This window comes from Hippocampus bargibanti, linkage group LG10 (genome assembly GCF_051943395.1).
Source record: "Hippocampus bargibanti isolate YZ-2025 linkage group LG10, ASM5194339v1, whole genome shotgun sequence".
NCBI lineage: Eukaryota > Metazoa > Chordata > Actinopteri > Syngnathiformes > Syngnathidae > Hippocampus > Hippocampus bargibanti.
The window spans coordinates 43,214-67,461 of NC_142743.1; the positions used below are offsets into that span (position 1 = coordinate 43,214).

Here is a 24,248-nt window from a genome sequence, read left to right on the forward strand (position 1 = left end):
AAAGTCATTTTATATACCTTTGTGATGGTCGTGAATGGCTTGATGGAATTGAGTGTCCGGTTTCCTCAGCATTAAACACTTGATGAGGAACGTAACCTTCTTTCACCGTCTTGAGGAATGATCCCTTGTAGGTGCTTTCTCTGTGATAATTGTATCTAGTTCATCAATTGTGATCTGTTTAGCTGGGTTGATAGCTTTTTGCATCAAGTGTACAGATGATTTGTGCGGGGTATTTGTGGAGCCTGATTGATGGGATATTTAACCTTCCAGTCTACGCTCTTTTGTGTGTGTGTGTGTGTGTGTGTGTGTGTGTGTGTGTGTGTGTGTGTGTGTGTGTGTGTGTGTATCGTGTGTCATGTGTGTGTGTGTGTGTCGTGCCTTGCTCGTTGCTTGTTGAATCTTGTCATTTTAATGTCCTTTGACCGCTGTTGATTCGACGGTGTGCATTGGCACAACATTCAAAGAGAAACCAAACATGCATCCCAACATCTGTAATCCCATTCAAATTTACAAACAAGGACCGCATTTTTTTATTGATTTGGATGATTTTATTTTGCAATCCAACATCGGATCATAACGACAGTCCCATTGTTCGATAGCTGAGGTGGTTTTGTGTGTCTTCGACCTGGTCTGGTTGCGGGAGGGGGGAGTTTTTTTTAATGATGTAAAATTGTCATTTTTGATTGAGCGTTTATGATGACGTTTTTCTGTGTCTTCTCCTTTGTGCAATTCTGAGACCGTTTTCATTCTGTCTGGTTGAACGCGTCGTTGCCCGAATAATTTGTAAACATTATTTTAAATCCAAACCGCTGACGGTTTACAATGCTTTTATTTCGAAGGCGTTCACCGTGGACAGATTTCCGGAATGCAGAGTAGTCACAATTGCTGACTTGACACAAACTCTGACTGCAGCCCAAAACGCAGTCGACCCCGTTGACCAAATTCTCCCGAATTTGTCGGCGACCTGCTCAAAACGCCTACGCGCAGCGCCCACCACTATCTTGCTGAGTTAAAACGTCTTTCGTTGACGCTTGTGTCCGATTAAAGTCGTCTCGATGTACGTTGGACTTTCTAGGCCTCGTCTAGTTTAGCAGAGTTTGCTAGCCGCTAACAAAGAGGCCCTCGTGCTCAACGCATCGCTCCGCAGAGATCGTAACCGAAACATTTTGGAACTGTCGTGTGAATAATGTACGCAAGAAAGACACCAGAAGACGAGAAGGACCTTTGTGAGGAAAAAGAGGACCACAAGGGACAACGTCAACTGCAGGACGCCATTTTGAGGATGCAGTCAAGAATTGTTCTTCACAGATTAGGTTGGCTCTTACTGCTCGTCTCGCTTGTTTTCAAGACTTTTTGAACAGGCTTCATGGGTTGTTTTTGTACACACGCGCTCAAATAAGTAACATACAATGCCTGTAGGAAATCACAAGTGCAAAGGCTCAAAGCTCTCATCATACGTTTATTATAATAGTAATAATAGTATCGATGAAAAAGGTTTCTTCAGCCGTCACTGTACTTCTTTGAAGGTGTCGGACGTTTCGCTTCTTATCCAAGAAATTTCGTCAGCAAACTGACCGGAATAATTCAAATTAAAAAAAAAAACTAGCTAGCTAACACATAGCCAACCAGACAGCTAGCTAATAGCCAATAGATAGCCAGCTAATAGATAGCCAGCCAACTATAGAATCAAACCTCGAAACTTGTGCGCCATCAGGACTTTTGTTTCTGCCGAAACCGATTCTGATATCAAGTGGCTCTTGTAATGATATGAGGAACTCGTATTTGCTTGTTCGACGAGTGCTGCCTGACTAGAGACCAAACGAGCATTTGCTGTGAGTCAGTCGCTCTCCCTCCCTGTTTGTGTGTGTGTGTGTATGTGCGGGAAGGGCGGGGGGCATAGACAGAGATGCACACATGAAAGGCAGAGATTCTCCCGCAAGATCAACCTGATGAAGCACAAGTGAAGGCACACAGTAGAGAATAAGAATAAGAATACATTTAATTTCCAAGCGCCCTTCAGAATCCCTTTGACTGCACCATGTGCACCAAGAAATTCTCCCAAAAGACTCAGAACTCACACATGCAAAAACAAAATTGCATGCTCACCGTTGGCTGCTCCGTGTTTTGCAAAATGTTCTAATTCAAGAAGTTCTTGCACACTAGACGCATATGGGTCTGAATCCCTTTGAGAACGCACGCAATTGCTAAAAGCTGTGTATGTGAATGTGTGTGTGGCTGGCTGGGGGAAGGAAGTGTGGACGCTGAGGCAGACAAAGAGATTGTGTTTGCACGAAAAAAGCAGCACTTGTCTCAGTCCCTCCTTTCTGCTCTAAACATATACACATTGGCTGCGAGAGGTGGAAGCACCTGGCTAGCAAGTCATTGCAGGCAAGGCAATGTTTGTATGCCGCCGTCAGTCTTTTGAAATCCACCACGAATGTGATGCTGTTCATGTCACATTTTAAGTGGTAATCTGAACTAATTGCAACTCTGAGTAACTTTCACCATAATTGGATGTGTGTCTGTCTTTTTGTGTCATGCAGTCATCAGCGAAGATGCTTGTCCTGCACGGCTGAAGAAGGAAGAAGAGGAAGCCCGCAACATTAAAAGAGAGGAGGAGCCAGAGCACCCTTGCACCAAAAATGATGACAACAGATCATCAAATGGCGATGGTCAAAATGAAGAGTCTGACGGTGATCTGATATGTCCCACTGACAACAAACCCTGCAAATCTTCTCTGTGTGGCAAAACATTTACTGATCAGAGTCATTTGAAAAAGCATGCGAGAACCCACACTGCTGAGAAACATTTTAGCTGCTCGGTTTGTGGCAAAGGATTCTCTCAGAAGGGCACTTTAATTCGCCACACAAGAACCCACACTGGTGAGAAACCGTTTATTTGCTCAGTTTGTGGCAAAGGATTCTCTCAGAAGTACGATTTAATTAGCCACACAAGAACTCACACTGGTGAGAAACCTTTTTCTTGTTCAGTTTGTGGCAAAGGATTCCCTCATAAACGCAATTTAATTCTCCACACAAGAACCCACACTGGTGAGAAGCCTTTTTCCTGTTCAGATTGCGGCCAAAGATTCTCTCAGAAGGGCCATTTAATTAGCCACACACGAATCCACACTGGTGAGAAGCCTTTTTCTTGTACAGACTGTGGCCAAAGATTCTCTCAGAAGGCTCATTTAATTAGCCACACAAGAATCCACACTGATGAGAAATCTTTTTCCTGTTCAGTTTGTGGCAAAGGATTCTATAACAAGGGCACTTTAATTCGCCACACAAGAATCCACACTGGTGAGAAACATTTTTCCTGTTTAGATTGCGGCCAAAGATTTTCTGAGAAGGGCATTTTAATTCGCCACACAAGAATCCACACTGGTGAGAAAGCGTTTTCGTGTTCAGTTTGTGGCAAAGGATTCTCTCAGAAGTGCGATTTAATTGGCCACACAAGAACTCACACTGGTGAGAAACCTTTTTCCTGTTCAGTTTGTGACAAAGAATTCTCTCAGAAGTACCATTTAATTAGCCACACAAGAACTCACACTGGTGAGAAACATTTTTCCTGTTCAGTTTGTGGCAAAGGATTCTATCACAAGAGCACTTTAATTCACCACGCAATAATCCACACTGGTGAGAAACCTTTTCCCTGTTTAGATTGCGGCCAAAGATTTGCTAAGAAGGCCAATTTAATTCGCCACACAAGAATCCACACTGGTGAGAAATCGTTTTCGTGTTCAGTGTGTGGCAAAGGATTCTCTCAGAAGTGCGAGTTAATTGGCCACACAAGAACTCACACTGGTGAAAAACCTTTTTCCTGTTCAGTTTGTGGCCAAGGATTCTCTCAGAAATACTATTTAATTAGCCACACAAGAACTCACACTGGTGAGAAACCTTTTTCCTGTTCAGTTTGTGGCAAAGGATTGTCTCGGAAGGGCCTTTTGATTCTCCACACAAGAATCCACACCGGTGAGAAACCTTTTTCCTGTTCAGTTTGTGGCAAAGGATTCTCTCGGAAGGACTCTTTAATTAGCCACACAAAAATCCATGCTGCTAATAAACCTTTTTCCTGTTAAGAATGTGGTCAAAGATGATTAAGGACGCATCACTTAAAAGTGCAAGTGAGAATCCACACCGGTGAGAAAGCTTTTGCCTGCCCAGTTTGTGGCAAAGGATTCTCGAAGAAGGGCAATTTAATTAGCCACAAAATAATCCGCACTGCTGAGAAACCTTTTGCCTGAAAAAAAAATTTAGCTGAAAAAAGCAACCATGTACAGTAAGGCGATTTTAGCCCCAAAAAAAACAACCATTTATAAATGGGTGGAAAATTTGACTATAACCTGTATAGTAAGGCATTTTTAGCCTGACAAAAACCCACCATGTATAGTATGCCGTTTCTATCCCGAAAAAAAAAATACCATGTATTGTAAGGCAAGGCGTTTTTGCCGCGAAATAAACTACAGTGAAACCACAGGCTATGAACTTAATTGGTTCCCAGAAAGTGTGTGTGTGTCTAATGCAAAAAGTTGGTCTGCCAAACATTTATTTCCCATAATAAACCATTAAAAATGAGAATAATGCATTCCTAGGTCCCCATAAAACATAATTTACTACTAAGTAAGCCTTAAAGGACAACCAACACCTTCCGACAAGTTGCGTCCATGATTTTTCAAATGACTCCTACTGACGGCATTTTAGAAAGATTCCATCGCATATAGCTTCACGTCTGTGTAAGCTCTCAGTCGTACAGGAGTGGTCCATCGATGAGAAGGTTTCTTCAGCCGTCATCTGTACAATTTTGAAGGTTTCGGACGTTTTGCCTCCTATCCAAGAGGCTTCGTCAGCGAACTAAAGTCTGACTGGTCGTATCGGCTCTATTTATATATCCCTAATGTCCAGGCATGGCGGACACAGCTATGATAGGTCCCTACTCTCAGGTTGGGGGGAGCATAGGACCCCTCCCTGTGGCCCCACTGATTGTTCCTACATTCCTCACTAACAACTGGCCTACTTCCCCCACTCCCACCGGTATCACCTCATCAGCATTACAAATGTTGCCTAACCTGTTTTGCCTAAGCAGGCTATTGTATGAACGATCCAAATTGAACATCACCCCACCAGACCGGTTTAAAGAAGGATTTTGATGTCTTATAAGAATCGCTTCTTTTACCCCGCTTTCAAACCATCTATGTCCTTTCGCTAAGATTTTAACCTCATTGTCGTCAAATGAGTGGTTGCTAGCTTTTAGGTGCAAATGCACTGCCGATTGAGGCCCACTTGTATTATCCCTGCGATGTTGATAGTCTTTTTTGAGAATTTGTTGAGTCTCCCCAATGTACTGCTCTTTACAATTTTCATTCTTACAATGTATGGAATAAACTACATTACTTTGTTTTTCATTTGGTAGCCTATATTTTGGATGCACTAATTTTTGCCTTAACGTGTTTATCGGTTTGAAATAAGTTGGAATTTTATGTTGCCAAAGGACTCTTTGTAATTTTTCAGAAACTCCTGCAATGTAAGGTACTGCTACTCCTCTCCTTTTTGTATCTTGAGAATTATTGGTTTCATTCCCTATTCTTTATTTCTGACATTTGTTAAATGACCACTGAGGTTACCCACAGTTAGTGAGTGCTCTCCTGATATGTTTTGACTCCTTTTCTCTACCTTCAATGCTAGTTGGTATTAGTTTAGCCCTATGCTGGAGGGTTCTGATAACTCCTAGTTTATGTTGTAAAGGGTGGTTAGAGTCAAAAAGTAAGTATTGGTCAGTGTGCGTAGCCTTCCTAAAGACTTCTGTTTTTAGCGCCCTGTTCTCTTTTATAATTACTTTACAATCCAAGAAGGCGAGTTGGTTCTCTTTAATGTCCTCACGAGTAAATTTAATGTTGATGTCTACAGAGTTGAGGTGATCTGTGAAGGATTGAATTTCTTGTTTTTTTAATTATGACAAAAGTATCGTCCACATATCTAAACCAGTATCTAGGTTTTGTCCCCGGGAAGGATGTGAGGGCCTGTTTCTCCATCTCTTCCATGTACAGATTAGCCACTATGGGTGAAACTGGTGAGCCCATAGCACAACCATGAATTTGTTTATAAAATTTCTCCCGAAATTGAAAATACGTAGTATTAAGGCAGATTTCCAATAATTGGCAGATGTGATCCGGTTTAAGTTTGGTTCTTTCATGCAGAGAACCATCCGCCGGCAGTCTCGTCCTCACCACTGAGACTGCTGCTGGGCTTGGGACAGATGTAAAGAGAGAAGTCACGTCGTATGATGCCAAAGTTTCCTCAGGTTCCAATATGAGGTCTTTGATCCTCTCTACAAACCCTGTGGTGTTCTCTACATGATATTCTGCGTTAGTAACCAACGGAGCTAAGATAGTTTTTAAATATTTGCCTACATTGTATGTAGAGGAGTCAATGCTACAAACAATGGGTCTGATGGGGAACCCTTCTTTATGTATTTTTGGCAGGCCATAGATACATGGCGTGGCCTCTCCTGGGTATAATCTAAAATACGTCTGTTTGTCTATATGTTTTCCTTTCTCTAACTTTTGGAGACAGTCAATCATTTCTTTCTTGTATCTATTGGAAGGGTCCCTTTTTAGTTGGTCATAAGTGTTAGAATCACTGATTAACCTATTTATTTTGTCTTCATAATCCAATGTGTTGAGAAACACTGTGCATCTGCCCTTGTCTGCTGGTAAAATAGTAATATTTTTGTCTTTTTGTAGAGTAGTTAACACCTTTCTCTCTTCTAATGTTATGTTGGACGGAGGAAGTTTGGCACTATTGAGAAGGGCTGATATTTTAATGCGCAGATCATCTGCCTCTGCATATGAAAGTTTGTTATTTTTAATAGCCGATTCAGTAGCTGTTATCTATTGTAGGTATAGTTTTAGGCGTCACTGAGAAATTTAAACCTTTGGTTAGTACCGCCTTTTCTGTCTCTGAGAGATCTCTGTCTGACAAATTTTTGATCCAATTCTCCCTTGAAATCTGTTAATTCCTAATTTTTCGCGTGTTTACCAGTAGTTGAGATTGTTTCAGTAAAAGTATTTTTTGAAATTTACCCTTTTGTCTCTTTGGTTTTGCTGTGGTGCCTCATATAACCGGATTTAGTAAATTCACACACTTCCTGATAGATTTTGTGGGTAAGTTATATTTTACAGTTTAAAATTTGCGCTGAATATTCACGAGGTCTTGTTTTTGAGTTGATGCCGGAAATTGCGTCACATTGTTGACTCCCCTGACCGAGAAAGCGATACACAGTGAATTTTGGGTACTTTGTTTCGTCTGAAGACACCGCGTTGATCGCTAAATTAGAAGGAAAATTACGTAAGTAACGTTAGGGTGAATCGTTGTGTGTCAGCCAATTGCAGTAACACGCAGAAAGAAGGCCTAAGTTGACACAAATTCCTAGCGGACAAACCAGCCATTTCCAACGGACCAGAGCAGTAGAGCACCAGCCGAAGGAGAACGAGGAGCTAACCGCAGTTAGCGATTCACCGCTTGGATGACCCCTGTCATCCTCTGCGCCTGACAATGGGCAGAAAGTGGCTTCCAGCGGTGAAAGAGAGCAATCGCCATATTAGTGGATTAATCCGATCGGACAAACATCCAGCTGCTGTTAGCTCGTAGCCGTAGAGCACCAGCCGGTGGAGAACGAGGAGCTAACCAGAGTTAGTGATTCACCGCTGTCATCCTCTCGTGTTGTTTCTGCTCCTCTCGTGGCTGATCAGCTCGTAAATGATTTGAACGTATATAAGTAAAATGGAGCTCTTCCAAGCTAAAATGGAGCTCTTCCAAGCCAAAGATGATGATATTCTTCAGAACGGGGACCGAGCTCTTTGGTGTAGCCCAAAGGACGCTTGGATGACAGTCAAACCTGGTAGCTATCATTCCGACAGTCTTTTCTTTGAATCCAACACGAATGCTTTGCTTGACCCCGTGATTAAATTCTTGATTTGATGCGAATTGTGATTCACTCCAATTTTCTTCTTATGAAGTCCATTGAATAGAAAGCCATTCAGACGTCAGTTTGTAATTTTTCATCTTGAAAGACGAAAGGACTTTTTGCATGCACAACCATTAAACAATCTACATCCATGTTGACATCTTGTAGCTCATTATTTGTCCTGATATGCCTCATATCACCCAAGTTGATGCTATATTGCTAATTCACGGAGCTTCATATATGCTTCATATGTCGTGTCCTTCACCAGTTTCGTCGCTTATGGCTCGAATTGATACGGAAGGACTTTAATTGATCGCAAACTACTTATGCTTTCCTCTCCAGAACAATTTGTATCATATTCATAACTGGATAACCGGAGAGTTGTCCCTCTAATGTACTCATTTCCTGACAAGATGTGTGTGATCTGCTAGTAACAAGAAAGCATCTTCTCCAAATCGGAACTTTCTGAAGCCATTGTTTTGATTCTGGAGCAAGGCAGTTTGGGTGGGCCAGGATCGCCGGATTTCCCTGGTTTCCGATGTGACGTCACGAACTAGGGGGCGGGACTTTCTAAATCTCTCCAGTTTCGAGCTCATTAGTGGCAGTTTTGGGACACTTGAAGTCATTTTTAGTGTTTTGCCTTTGACTAAAAATATCAGCCTGCGTGTTTTGGCTATTTTAGATGCTATACAACGTTGTTCTGATGGCAGTTAGGAAACAAAAAAAATGGTGTCGGTTGTTCTTTAAATGACATGCCATGGGCCCTGTTTTTTCAATAGAGTGCGATGGCGCGTCGTGTCCACTGGGGAGTGACACATACAGGACATTGGTCGGCTCCATCCATTTCCTGACAAGATGTGTGTGATCTGCTATTTTGTCACATTGTCAAGGTCCTCCCCCATCTCAGACTTATCAACGTGGTCATCTGAGTTTCCGTAACTTCTCTCTGCCACATCGTTACGATATGCCGATCTCAAGTCATCTTCAGGTTGCGTGGAAGCATCTGTCTGGAGCAGGAAAGGCCCGCCCGGCCTCTCGCCTCTGCGCCACTTGAGCGTTCCTGTCGATCCTTCTTCTTTTCCTTTCGGCTTTTCCCCTCAGGGGTCGCCACAGCGAATCAATGTCATCCATCTATCCCGGTTTTGTGCATCCTCTTCTCACACACCAGCTACCTTCATGTCCTCTTTGACCACATCCATAAACCTCCTCTTCGGTCTTCCTCTCGGTCTCCTGCCTGGCAGTTCAAGACTCAGCATCCTTCTCCCGATATAGTCACTCTCTCACCTCTGGACATGTCCAAACCATCTCAGTCTGGCCTCTCTGACTTTCTCTCCAAAGCCTCTAACATGAGTTGTCCCTCTAATGTACTCATTCCTGATGCTATCCAACCTGGTTACTCCCAAAGAAAACCTAATCTTCAGCGGTATCGGTATCACCTCATCAGCATTACGAATGATGTGATACCGGTGAGAGTGGGGCAAATAGGCCAGTCGTTAGTCAGGAATGTAGGAGAATGTGCTTCCATCCAGAACAAAGCTGCCGCGAATGGCCATTTGCATCCACCCATTCTGTGATTTTCTCGGCGCAGACGCTGCTGAATCACAATTGTAGCATCCGAACTGCATTTTGATTCTTTATGTCTTTGGAAACAAAATCTAATCCCTGTTTCAATTGTCATAGGAGATCCGACATGAGAAGCTGCAATGGCTGGTGTAATGCACCTGCACATCCAGCGTTTGGCACACCACACTGATGATTTGGGATCGATGACAAAGCCCCTATTGATAATAGTTTAGATTTCCAAAAGTGTAGTTTTTGCCGTATCCTCAAATGGATTGGATTGGATTTGCCTTTATCAGTCTCACAGTGCACGACAATTTCTATTTTGCACATATTTGTTCAGGCGGACTTTTTCAGACACATTTTTTTTATGCTAGACATTCAGAATGCTGTAGGAATATTTCTCATCTGACCATCTCGGTGATAAATTGCACAGAGTATTTGATTTTGTCTTTTGGAATTTTTCGACAACACAGGAGCTAGCGACGAATTGTGACAATTAGGCTTGATCGAACGAAAAATATTCAACGTTGGAGATGCGATGGCGGAAAGCCAATGTTAAGACAGCCGCAAATGCTAAATTATCTTCTGGCTGCCTTTGCGTACAGTGATGACATTTGTCAGTTCAAAAGTAGTTTATAGTTATGACTAAAAAGGCAGGGTAACCTGTTGAGATTGATTTGATTACGAATTGTTATTATTGTGAATGGAATGCAGTGCACATTAAAGTAATTGACTGCATCTGTGTAAGCTCTCAGTCGTACAGGAGTAGTCCATCGATGAAAAGGTTTCTTCAGCCGTCATCTGTACTTCTTTGAAGGTGTCGGACGTTTCGGCTTATCCAAGAAACTTTGTCAGCAAACTAAAGTCTTACTGGTAGTGTAGGCCCTATATATATATATATATATATATATATATATATATATATATATATATATATATATATATATATATATATATATATATATATACACACACACACACACACAAGTAAAGTCTCGTTATATCGATATATCGATAGTCCCGGTTATATCGATACTATTTCTATGCACGCACGGAGAAAATTACATGCAAACAGGGTCGGATATATCGATAGTCCCGGTTATATCGATATTTTTTCGGACGCCCTTGAATATCGATATAACGAGACTTTACTGTATATATATATATATATATATATACCGCCTTGTCTGGACAGTAGGAATATATATATATATATATATATATATATATATCAGTCTACTGCCTTGTCTGGACAGTAGGAATATATATATATATATTCCTACTGTCCAGACAAGGCGGTGCCGTACTCTGCGATGGTAGGTCCCTGCTCTCAGGTTGGGGGGAGCAGAGGACTACTCCCTGCGGCTCCACTGATTGTTCCTATTGTCCTGACTAACGACTGGCCTGATAGCCCTATTTGATCTGGTATCACCTCATCAGTATTGCTAATCCTATGTTGCCTAAGCAGGCTATTGTATGAACGATCCAAATTGAACCTCACCCCACCACATAGGTTTAATGAAGGATCTAGTTGTTTTATGAAGAAAAGTAAAAGAAGCGATTTTTATATGTACAGTGAGACCTCAACTTACGAACACTTTATCTTACGAACTTTTCAAATTTATGAAAATGAAACCTTATAATAAGCACTATTTTCATAATACACACCCACCACGGCTAGCGTGTGGATATTTTAGCTCGTCGCGTTGGTTTACTTGTTCCGCTAGCGTTTGTATCAATGTGTCAGCATTATCTTGTGGAGCAATGTGGACGGCAATGAGAACAAAGGAGGTGAACTAACGTGGCGAGTAGAATGGCTTGCAGTGACTCAAAAGTCCAGGCTGCACGATGCATCAAGATTCATATCAGTGCACCATTCTTTGTTATTGGTAAATGGTTTTTTAATTTTGCTTTAGTAACCTGAAGTACTGCAGTAACCCAAAGACTGTCATCTCAAGTTCTTTAATGCAAGGTACAGGATACAATATGTTAAAAGAAATACTGCCTTTTATGCTAATTCTTGCAGCCTGCATTTCATGGTACAGTCCATCCTTGATCAGAAATCAGCACACATCTCAAACAGCACAAGACAGTCGTAACTAAATGAAAGCAATGAATGAATTTGTCCTTCAAGTAAACTATAATTAACTCGACTTTTGCTACGGTAGGTTTTCATCGACACCGAAGTAAACACAAAACATACAGGGCTATAAGGATTTGGATTCCACTTCAGCATCTATTTTCCTTCATCGCACAGGTCATATCTCTTTTGCAAAAAGGTGAAATCTGAGCTTGCCAAATTTAAACTCAATACAATTGTTGTTTGGAAAAGAAAGAATGGTTATCTTTTGAATATCGCATTTGCCATTTTTGTTTTGTTGTAATTCCAATTTAATTATTTTGCCCAAATAGAGATGGGAAACTCAAGGGATGTGTTGACACCTGTGATCTGCCAAGCGAAACACACAATCAAAACAGACGCGATGGACTGAATTAAGTCAATTGGAGTGTCCTTTTTAGACGAGCAACAAAGTCACTCGATAGCAGTTTCCAAAACTAGTAGTTTTCTTGTCTCCAAGTATTTCTGAAAAAGAAAGAACAATACAATTTAATTAGTCATCACGGATTTATAACATATCCAAAGTTTAAGTTAATTGAGTATTGGCACATTCCAATTATTGCATTTCTTTGTTGTGAATCAAGTCCCCAGTGAACGCTACAAACTATCAATGTTGATGCCTACATCTACCTGTGGTTGAACTGAGATGGGTGGGTTGGGTGTCTCTATTATTATTATTATTATTATATTTTTTTTGGGGTAGGTGGTTGATTGTGTGGGTGGTTGTCTGGGTGGGGATGGGTCGGGTAGGTGGATCGGTGGGTCGGGTGGATGGATAGATGGATGTGTAGGTAGATAGGTTGGGTCGATGGAGGCAGGGGGGGGCGGACGGACAGATGACGGACAGACAGACAGGCAGGCAGTGAATAAACAGGCTGTTGGGAAAGTCTACACTCAGTGGCTTGCATCCGGATGCAAGCACCCGAAACGAGCTTTCTCCGGAGGGTGTCCGGGCTCTCCCTTAGATATAAGGTGAAAAGCTCGGTCATCCGGGAGGGGCTGAGAGTCGAGCCGCATTTCCTCCACATAGAGAGAAGCCAGATAAGTTGCCTTGGGCATCTGATTGGGATGCCTCCTGGTCGCCTCCCTAGTGGGGTGTTCCAGGCATGCCCCACTGACAACCGACCCAGTACACGCTGGAGAGACTATGTCTCCCAGCTGGCCTGGGAACGCCTCGGAATCCGCCACGACGAGCTGGAAGACGTGGCTGGGGAGAGGGAAATCTGCGCTTCTCTACTGAAGCTTCTACCCCCGCGACCCGACCCGGATAAGCGACAGAAGATGGATGGGTGAACTATTAAAGACTTTCAGATTCTGATTACATTGTCAAATAAGATGTATCATACCTGCAGATTCTCAAAGTGCTTGAGACCTTTGCAGTGGGTGATCTGAGTCTCTTTGCTTCCACTGAAAAAACGATGGCATACTTTGCAGAAGAAGCCTGTTTTTGGAACCAAGAATTCCATACCTAATGCATACAAAGATGGAAAGGGGTCAATATTTGCGAAAGAGTTTTGAATGAAATCCATTTGAGTCCACTAACCTGTTCATGTGAATGATAGACAAGTTGAAATGAATGTTGGAAATAGAGGAATTAGTTCTCGTTGTACTAAGTTCATCCTTTCTACTTGATATCTAATTTAAAGCAGATTCTTTACTTACAGACAGTGTAGGTGTTCAAATACCCGACACTCTGACGAAGGCGGAAGCAGACGCCGAAACATGTCAGGTATTTGAACACCTATACTGTCTGTAAGTAAAGAATCTGCTTTAAATTAGAGGAATTAGTGTTTTTTGTTTCAGATATTTGCTTTTCTCAGATATGAATAAATGTCTTTGTTTGGTCCGATTCCTATACTCTTCAATCTTGAAATTAAGCCATAATTGTTGGGTAAAGGAAATAAATCAATGACAAATTATCTCAAATTACATTCTTTAAAAAATCAATCAAATCACAAATCAAATCAGTTGAACATTACTTAACAATGGAAAGATCATTATAATAATCCCTCATAGTTGTTATACATATTAGTTTAGCTTATCTTTGTGGAAATCTATACAATTTGAGTCAATTACTGAAAGTTCAGCGTACAGGCAGACCTCGCTTTTTGAACTTCTTTTCTCGACCAGATAATTTGAGATATTTATGCCTCGCATTACCACTGAAAATCATTTTTTGACCAATCTAAGCAAAATTTACACAAAGAAGTCATGCTTACCCGAGTTACATTCAATCAAAGCACATGTGCTTGTTGTGACTTACACAAATCTGACTGCTTTTTTATTACCACATTATGTATTAACGCCTAATCATGGGCGACTAAAATAGTGACAAATTTTGAACATCCGAGCAGTCTTCTGGAACGATTATGGTTGAAAACCGAGATGACTGTAAGTTCCAACATTCCAGAGGAGTCTTACCAACTGGTATGCTTGGGTCAAAATGGAGGCCTGTGGTCATGGGAGTTTCTGTTAATGGCTTCTCCTGACTCTTGTTATCTGTGATTATTGGAATGTCAGAAATATTGCCTCTTCCTATGTGAACATGAGGAGAACAAAACAATCATTATAATTAAAACGTTTTCATCAAAATCACAGAATCTTCAACCAAATGAATTCCAAATGACAAAACCTTTCATACATTGTTACACACTAAATTATAATCATCTTGACCATCACCATTAATGACAATCATGACTTATCATCAGCATCTCTGAATCTTTAGGATTCTGATTTAGGCGTGAGCACAAAGCAATTATTTCCCATTTTCAAACACCTATATTTTTCATCTGCTTGTACAGCCAATGAAATTTCGGAAAAGAGATTGTCAAAATATCAGTGGATATTTACAGAATGACAGAACTCATTGAAATGTGTCACGATCCCATGTTATAAAAGTTCACCAATATGGTTCAAAGATGTACATTTAAGGCTTTCAGCCAAAAGAGCCCCAATGATTTATTCTGATTGGTGGGTCTGTGTAAGCTCGCAGTCGTAGAGGAGAGGTCCATCGAAAAGGTTTCTTCAGCTGTCATCTGTACTTCTGTGAAGGTGTCGGACGTTTCACTTCATATCCAAGATGCTTCTTCAGCGAACTAAAGTCTTACTGGTAGTTCCGGCCCTATATATATATATATATATATATATATATATATATATATATATATATATATATATATATATATATATATATATATATATATATATACAGTAAAGTCTCGTTATATCGATATTCAAGGGAGTCCGAAAAAATATCCGGGACTATCGATATATCCGACCCTGTTTGCATGTAATTTTCTCCGTGCGTGCATAGAAATAGTATCGATATAACCGGGACTATCGATATATCCGATATCAATATAACGAGACTTTACTGTATATATATATATATATATATATATATATATATATCCCTACTGTCCAGACGTGGCGGTGCCGGACTCTGCTATGATAGGTCCCTGCTCTCAGGTTGGGGGGAGCAGAGGACTACTCTCTGTGGTTCCACTGATTGCTCTGGTATCACCTCATCAGCATAACTAATCCTATGTTGCCTAAGCAATCTGTTGTACGAACGATCTAAATTGAACCTCACACCACCATATCGGTTTAGTGAAGGATTTAACTGTTTTATGAAAATAGCTTCTTTTGCTCCCCTTTGAACCATCTATGTTCTTTCGCAAAGATTTTAACCTCATTGTCGTCAAATGAGTGGTTGCTAGCTTTTAGGTACATATGTACTGCCGATTGAGGCCCACTAGTATTATCCCTGCGATGTTGATAAAGTATTTTTGAGAATTTGTTTAGTCTCCCCAAGGTATTGCTCTTTACAATTTTTGAGAATTTGTTTAGTCTCCCCAAGGTATTGCTCTTTACAATTTTCATTCTTACAATCTATTGAATAAACTACATTACTTTGTTTTTCATTTGGCATCCTATCTTTTGGATGCACTAATTTTTGCCTTAAAGGTTTATCGGTTTGAAATAAGTAGGAATTTTGTGTTGCCAAAGGACTCTGTAGTTTTTCAGAAACTCCTGCAATGTAATCAGAATCAGAATCATCTTTATTGCCAAGTATGTAGAACACACAGGGGATTTGTTTCCGGTAGAACACGCTGCACTAGTATCGTCGTAAAAAAAAAAAAAATGCTAAGTGGCACTATACAGTTCCATTTTGGCTACTGTTGAAAGAGTTCTCCTTTTTGTATCTTTAGAATTGTTGGCTTCGTTCCCTGTTCTTTCCTTTTGACATTTGATAAAAGACCACTACGGGTACCCAGAGTTTGTGAGTGCTCTCCTGATATGTTTTGGCTCTTTCTAAATAATACCGGTACCAGTCCAGTAACGGGATGGTTAAACATGTGACAAGTCTGTGTCAAAAGGGGCTGCACCAATGTTCACTCTGATTTTCAATGAGTTTGAGCATTCACACAAGCTTCCTGAGCCTTCGTTGGACCACGGTGACAAACATAAGACAATCCACTTCACCAGTTTATCACCTTTCAAAAACATGCTATCACAAAAAAAACATACTCAAACTAGATTTGTTCCAAAAAGTTTCAAACTACTTGTAGATCATGATAAAGGATATGTGTTAAGTTTCAATTAGTTTGATAGAGATTAGACAGAACACAAATTCTCATATTTAAAAGTTTCATGCTAATATATGCTTCGTGAACATGTGTGTGGCTGGAATGCTTAGGACCGGCACAAGAAGACTTATGTCCCTTTGTGGCCACAGAACAAGCAACACACTCAGTAAAAGGCTCCCAAACACAAAATGGTCATGAGCACAGCAATAATCAAAAAAGCAAAACTATACTCACCATTTCAGGAGATCAAAATGAGGTTCTTATGGCTGAGGTGACTACAGGTGAATTACAGAAGGCTATTTCCCGACTAAAGCTAAATAAATGCCCGGGCACTGACGGCTTCCCCACTGAATGGTATAAGACCTATTGCGACATTTCATCTCCAATATTAGATGAGAACATTCATTTGGGTCCGAGCGAATGCAACCATTCCCCCTTGGAGAGAGGCGAACATCGCTTTGATACCAAAAGATGGCAAGGACAAAACCAAATGTACAAATTACCACCCTATTAGTATATTCAACCAAGACTACAAACTTTTTACATCAATTCTAGCAAGGCGTCTCAAATCAATACTTACAGAAATCATACATTTAGACCAAACCGGCTTTATTAGACAGACAGACAATGGATAATATCTGAAGAACTACACATAATTGCTCATATAAAGGCACACGATTTAGAAGCAGTTTTGCTGGGATTAGATGCAGAAAAGGCTTTCGACTCTGTCAACTGGACATACTTATACAAGATACCACGGATATTTAAATTCAATAACATCATAAGAACTATACGGGCTTTACATGCGGAGATTTAAATTCAATAACACCATAAGAACTATACGGGCTTTACATGATAGGCCAACAGCAAAAGTTATGTAAATGGAGGATCAACTGACTTTTTCAGGTTAGAAAGGGGATGCCGACAAGGCTGTCCCATTTCCCCACTATTATTTGCCATTTTCATAGAACCTCTAAGTCAATGGATAAGACAAAAAGAAGAGACCGAGGTTATAACCATTGGACAAGACACCCACAAAGTAGCGGGGGGCCTGGCTTGCCCGTCAGATCTGAGAGGTAGGTCACGCCCTCATAGCAACACCAGCTGAAAAAGGCGCGTCACAACAACATCCGTGACACTCTGAGGTATTTGAAAACCTACAATACACTGTCTGTAAGTAAAGAATCTGCTTTAAATTAGATATCAAGTAGACAGGATGAACTTAATAAAACGATTACGCGAAGGTTTTGGAGAGACATGCGTCAAGGAGTTTCACCTCCGAGAAAAGCTGTCAAGGAAACGGGCTCGCTATCGAAACCACCTGAGATTCAACCTGCACTGCCGGGACGAAGAAGTCGTTCCGGTCAGTCTGAGGATTAAAAACCCGATCCCAACCAGGAACGCGGAAAGGATCATCAAAAAGGTGCGGACGACTCTGATAAAAGAATGAATACGATGCACAGCAAACAAACTCATCAACATTAGCAGTGATCTGCAGCGGCAAACGGAGCAATTCGAACTCCGGTTCCCCCTGGACAAGGACACAAAAACAACGATACACGGACATCTGGACAACATACACGAACATGAATTCACCGCAACCAAAAGCCGACACATACGGAAATTAGACAAACTCATCACGCAAAAGAAAAAGGCAGAATCCAACACATTTCAGACAAACGATAAATGTCACGCCACAACCTCACACAAGCAGAACAAGCAGCATATTATCAAAAGGTCTCAATAACGCAGTAACCCTTAAGAAAATACAATACGACAAATTCATTCTCGCTACGGAATTAGCGTGTGAAAAAATACAGAACCCAGGACAAAAAGCAGCACTACGCAATGAATTAGCAGACATCTTAAAAACAGCCAAACCACCACCCAGTAATATTACTCAAGAGGAAGCAAGAGCCATGATAACACTATCAAAAAACAAAGACATCACAATACTCCCCGCAGACAAACGCAGAACAGTTATGGACACGGAAAAATACGAAAAACAGATGCAGCAGTTATTACAGGACGACACCTATGAAATATTAAATAAAGACCCAACAGAAGAAAAGAAAAACAAACTTAAAGCACTACTCAAACCCCTATTAAACGAACATACGATAAACAAACAGTCGTACAACCACGTGGTACCCACAGCAAACATCATCCCCAGGATTTACGGCACGCCAAAATTACACAAACCAGATAGACCTCTACGCCCCATAGTAGACAGCAAAGGATCAGTCACGTACAACCTCTCAAAAGCACTATCAGAAAAAATAAAACCGTTACTGGGACACATGGACCAACACTGCGAGAACTCAAAGCTACAAAAAGTACAGAAAGGTGAAATGTTCATATCACATGACGTCATCTCACATTTCACCAAAACACCCACCAAAGCCACCATTCAGTTAGTACAGGACAGACTAAAAGCAGACAGGACACTCAAAAAACGCACAAATTTAACAGCACATGACATAACCCAGCTACTTCACTTCATTGCCACATCCACATATTTCCAATTCAGAAACACCATATACAGACAAAAAGAAGGGTTCGCCATGGGGGACCCACTCTCTGCCTTCTTGTGCGGCTTCTTCATGGAGGACCTGGAACAGAAAGCTCTTTCAACAGCTCCGGAAACATACAAACCAACACTATGGAAACGATATGTGGACGACATTCTGGAAAAAAATCAAAACAGGACATACACACAGCTTACGGAACACCTCAACTCCATAGACACGACAGGCAGCATCAAGTTCACCCATGAAGACGAAATAAACAAACATACACCACACGGACAACGGAGACATCAAAGTAAGAGTACACAGGAAACCCACACATACTGACCAATATCTCCTTTGGACATCTGAACACTCCACTATTCATAAATTGTCAGTCATCATAACATTACATGAACGCACCACAAAGATCACAGACCCGTAGGACAGAACACAGGAGGAAAAACATATACAACACGCAATACAAAAATGCCAATATCCTCAGTGGGCAATAACTAAAGGTGCAGAGCAGGTCAAAAACAAAAACAACACAAGACAAGGGAGAAAGAAAAAGCAACAAACAAACAAACAAACAAGAGCACAGAGGAATGGTAAGATTGCCATACATGAGAGGGATCACAGAACGCATACAAAGAGCATTGAGGAAACACAACATAAACACACCGGTCAAACCACACACAACTCTACGACAGATCTTGGTCCACCCAAAGGACAAAATACACCCGGCAAATAAATGCAACTCAATATATGAAATCCCATGCAAGTCATGTAATAAATCATACATCGGGGAGACAGGAAGGAGTTTTAATACAAGAAAAAAAGAGCACAAGAAGGAGTGTGAGAAGGAGACAGCAACAATACAAACAAGAGCAATAAAAGAACAAGCACAACAGGAGCACCATAAATCAGCCATCACGGAACACTGCAAAAGAGAAAATCACATCATGCACTGCGAGAAGGCCAGTCATCCGCACGGGAGAAAACAAACATCAGCGCTGGATCAGGGAGGCCATTGAAATCCGGAAGCGAGAACCAAGGACCATCAACAGGGATGAGGGAGCTTCCATGCTCTCTACTACCTGGAGTAGTATCCTGGAGGGACGAGCGGGGGGCGTGGCTTGCCTGTCAGATCTGACAGGTAGGTCACGCCCTCATAGCAACACGAGCTGAAAAAGGCGCGTCACAACAACATCCGTGACACTCTGACGAAGGCGGAAGTATACGCCGAAACATGTCAGGTATTTGAACACCTACAATACACTGTCTGTAAGTAAAGAACCTGCTTTAAATTAGATATCAAGTAGACAAGATGAACTTAATACAACGATATATTAATATACAGTAAAGTCTCGTTATATCGATATCGGATATATCGATAGTCCCGGTTATATCGATACTATTTCTATGCACGCACGGAGAAAATTACATGCAAACAGGGTCGGATATATCGATAGTCCCGGTTATATCGATATTTTTTCGGACTCCCTTGAATATCGATATAACGAGACTTTACTGTATTTGGGAAAACCAGCTACCTCTCTACCGGAACTGTTCTCGACCATCAGGGAATACGGAGGATTCTCGGGATACAAACTTAACATCCATAAAACTCAAATATTGTCATTTATTTTTTCTTCGAGCAAGGTGAGCAGAGATGAAGTCAACCTGAAATGGGACTCGGAGAGGATCAGATATTAGGGCGTGAATAGTCCAAAAGACTTAGATAAAATTTTGCTTGAAAATCACTACCTTCTACTTGCCCAAATTAAAGCAGATTTGATCAGATGGAATCTGGTTCCATTCCTTGGAATATTACAAAGAATGGAAGCAATCAAAATGAACGTGTTGCCCAGACTACTTTATCTATTTCAAACTTTAGCAAATGACATACCCAAGGATATATTTCAAGAGTTGGACAAAGTAATATCACGATTCAGTTGGAAGGGGAAGAGACCTAGAATTCGATACAAGACTCTACAACTGATGAAAAGCAAGGGAGGCCTCTCCCTACCAAATATAATGAATTACTATAAGGCAACCCAGATAAATATTTTGGTCAATATGTGTAACCCATCATATAGGGCGAAGTGGAAAGACATAGAATGCCAGATATCAAGTGATATTCCATTGCAAGCAATTATTGGAGACCTCGGATTAACCAATTATCTTAAAAGTGTAAACCCTTGGATCAAAACTTTAATCAAGGTGTGGCATGGAATATTAAAACAAGACAAAGACAATAGCCCATATTTACTTTTAAAATGGATTGGATTTGACTCCAATTTTTTTACCATACAGAACGGATGCAGGCTTTCAAAAATGGGTTGGAAAATGGTTAAAGATTTACAGAGACCTCCTTGAGGAAGGAGGCATACGACAATTCCAAGACCTGAGAAACAACTATGGACTGAGTAATCATGACTTCTATAGATACCTTCAACTAAGACACTATTTAGAGAGAAGACTACATAAAGGATGGGTCCAACAAAGTGGTTTCGGCTTAATTAAGATATTCCTATTAACATATACAAAGTCTTGTTGTATCAATATCGGTTATATCAACAGTACTGCTTATTACGATACTATTTTCATTTCCTGGCAAATTTCTAGTCTTTTATATATAATTAGTTCAGGTTAGTACGATACCTGGTTATTACGATAATCCGGTTACTACGGTGCCCTTTTCATCTGCCGCCAGCCAATTTCGTCTGCTTATATCGATACAAAAGCAGCTTAAGATGAATTTATATTTGCTTAAGGATTTCAATACAGTACCACCATTAGCGAAATCTGTATCGGTCACACCTTTGGTCACGTGACCAGCTTTTGTGTCTTGCACTGTGTAGCAGAGCTGCAATAGCATCTGAAGCATACTGCAGTCTTCTTAGTGGCTGCCTTTCCTGTATTTTGCTTTTCTACTTTCATTTCTTTCATAACTTTGCTGCTGTGAAATGTAAATTTCTCCACTGCGAGACTAATAAAGGCAAATCCAATTCAATCCAATCCAATTTCAACCATGGGGAAACGCAAGAATTGTGACCTTGGAACGAAGTACAAAGCAATACTGGCTGTGGAGGAGAATCCAACAAGGAGCAAATCTTCCATTGCGAAAGAAAGAAAGAGTTCGACATGCCGCAGAATACTTTAACAACGTAACAACAGTTTTTGTTTTGCATACATGTATTTAATTTTGTTGTATTCAGCTATATTTATCGCTTGCAATAATCACTGTTTTTCATACAGTATGTACATCCTGGCATTCCTGGTTTCTCTCGTGTGTAAAGAACAGTGTCGAATGCAACTCAGAGTCACGATTGCAAGAGTGCGTTATGAAAATAATAAGTGACGTTTTTATTTAATGCATAAGTTTATTTTTCACTGAGCCAGGCTGTTGTGGCCAAGTGCCTCAAAGCCACCGCCATCATCCCTGTCCCAAAGAAGTCGCCCCCCCCCCCACCTGCCACAACGACTACAGCCCGGTCGCACTCACTCCCGTCCTCATGAAGTGCTTATGAACCACATCAAGGGTGCTCTCCCCCCTAACCACGACCCTTTCCAGTTTTCATATCGGCCCAACCGCTCGACCGATGATGCCATCTCCACTGCTCTCCACACAGCGTTCACCCACCTGGAGACCAGAGACTCCTACGGCAGAATGCTGTTCATCGACTTCAGCTCAGCGTTCAACACCATCATCCCCCAACACCTCACCGACAAACTGAGCAAATTGGGGATCAGAACCTCCCTGTGCAACTGGCTGCTGGACTTCCTGACGGGGAGACCACAGGCAGTCAGAGTTGGAAACAACACCTCCAGCACCATCACGCTGAACACAGGGGGCCCGAGGGGTGTGTGCTGAACCCCCTCCTCTTCACTCTGCGCACACATGACTGCTCACCATCAACACCCAGCTCCACCCTCTTCATAAAGTTTGCGGATGACACAACTGTGGTGGGCCTCATCAACAACGATGAGGAGACAGCCTACAGGGACGAGGTCAGCCGCCTGGCCACGTGGTGCAAGGACAACAATGTCCATATGAATGTGGAGAAGCCGAAGGAGGAAAAAGGACAGCTGAGAAGAACACCGGTGTCTCTCACCCCCACCTTCAGGACATTTACAACACCCGCCTTAGCCGCAGAGCCATCAGGATCGCTGGCGATCCCACCCACCCCTCCCACAGCCTCTTCAGCCTGCTGCCATCGGGTAGGAGGCTGCGTAGTCTCCGAGCCAAGACCAGCAGGCTCAAGGACAGTTTCTGCCACCGGGCAGTCAGGAGACTCAACTCCCTCCCAGCCCTGCCCCCCATGCCCCTTCCCACTGTCACACTCACCGAACTCTGAGTACACGCTACACGCTGTACTATCATCCTGAACTATTTTTTTTCCCTTTCTCGTTTTTTTTCTGCAAGACCTCACTTCAACCCGTTTTTGTTGTTTGTTTTTGCATTACTACATTATGTCACTTTACATACGTCACTAGCTCACTTTACATACGTCACCACCTCACTTTACATTCAGAAATTACATGTATTGTCTGTTGTCAATTGTATGTCTTTTTCAGCCACATTATAAGTGCCCCACACGCTGGGTCGGAGAGGACATTCATTTCCTCTGTGCTGTATGTCATGCATATTAGCATATTTGACAATAAAGCTTTGACTTGATCTTCTGCATTTTCTGGGACGCTACATTGGAGTCCTGACGGTTCCAATTGATACGGAACTTTAATCGATTGCAAACATTTATGCTTTCCTCTTCAGAACTATTTGAATCATATACATAAGTGGATGAGTAACAAGAAAGCATCTTCTCCGAATCTGAAGCCATTGTTTTGATTGTAGAGCAAGGCAAGACGTCCTGGCGTGATGTCACGAACAAGGGGCCCGGACCTTCTGAAACTCGCCATCTCCGAGGTCATTTTGAAGTAGTTTTGGGACACTAACTCATTTTTATTGGTGTTTTGCATTTGACTAAAAATATCAGCCTGCGTGTTTTGGGTATTCTAGATGCTATAAAACGTTTGTCTGATGTCAGTTAGGAAACAAAAAAATGGTGTCGGTTGTCCTTTAAGTTAACCTATGAACCCCAATCCACTCAATACCCATCCATCCATTTTCCGTACCGCTTATTCCCCATTAGGGTCGCGGGGGGTGCTGGAGCCTATCTCAGCTGTCTTCAGGCACGAGGCGGGGGACACCCTGAATTGTTTGCCAGCCAATCGCAGGGCACACAAAGACGTACAACAGTCACTCTCACACTCACACCTAGGGACAATTTGGAGTGGTCAATCTGACTGCCATGCATGTTTTGGGAGTGTGGGAGAAAACCCACGCGGGCCCGGGGAGAACATGCAAACTCCACACAGGGAGGCCGGACCGGGACGTGAACCGGCAACCTCTGCACTGTGAAGCCGGTGTGCTAACTACTCGATTACCGGGCCGCCCCACTCAAGATCAAAATGGTTAATTATTTCTCTTATAAT

At 41.7% G+C, this 24,248-nt stretch overlaps 2 protein-coding genes and 1 long non-coding RNA gene across 3 annotated transcripts in view; 2 read left to right on the forward strand and 1 right to left on the reverse strand.

Annotated features, from left to right (window-relative positions):
* The first annotated feature begins 881 nt into the window (after positions 1 to 881).
* On the forward strand, positions 882 to 3,607 carry LOC148891996 (uncharacterized). The gene is given in 3 exon segments (XM_089006457.1): positions 882 to 1,313; positions 2,544 to 3,415; positions 3,418 to 3,607. Coding segments are annotated over 3 exon segments (1,056 nt in total). The 5' UTR covers positions 882 to 1,186; the 3' UTR covers positions 3,475 to 3,607.
* A 7,867-nt stretch (positions 3,608 to 11,474) lies between these two features.
* LOC148891997 (uncharacterized) overlaps positions 11,475 to 24,248 on the reverse strand; it is a 72,959-nt gene continuing 60,185 nt past the window's right edge. The window contains exons 21-23 of the mRNA XM_089006409.1: positions 14,069 to 14,182; positions 12,994 to 13,115; positions 11,475 to 12,112 (exon numbers count right to left, since the gene is read on the reverse strand). Of these exons, the coding sequence (XP_088862535.1) occupies positions 12,062 to 12,112; positions 12,994 to 13,115; positions 14,069 to 14,182 (287 nt within the window). The 3' untranslated portion in view covers positions 11,475 to 12,061. The remainder of the gene's footprint in view (positions 12,113 to 12,993; positions 13,116 to 14,068; positions 14,183 to 24,248) is intronic.
* LOC148891998 (uncharacterized) lies at positions 14,833 to 15,925 on the forward strand. Its single transcript, XR_016116262.1, has 2 exons — positions 14,833 to 15,461; positions 15,507 to 15,925. It is a non-coding gene; the product is annotated as an uncharacterized LOC148891998 (long non-coding RNA).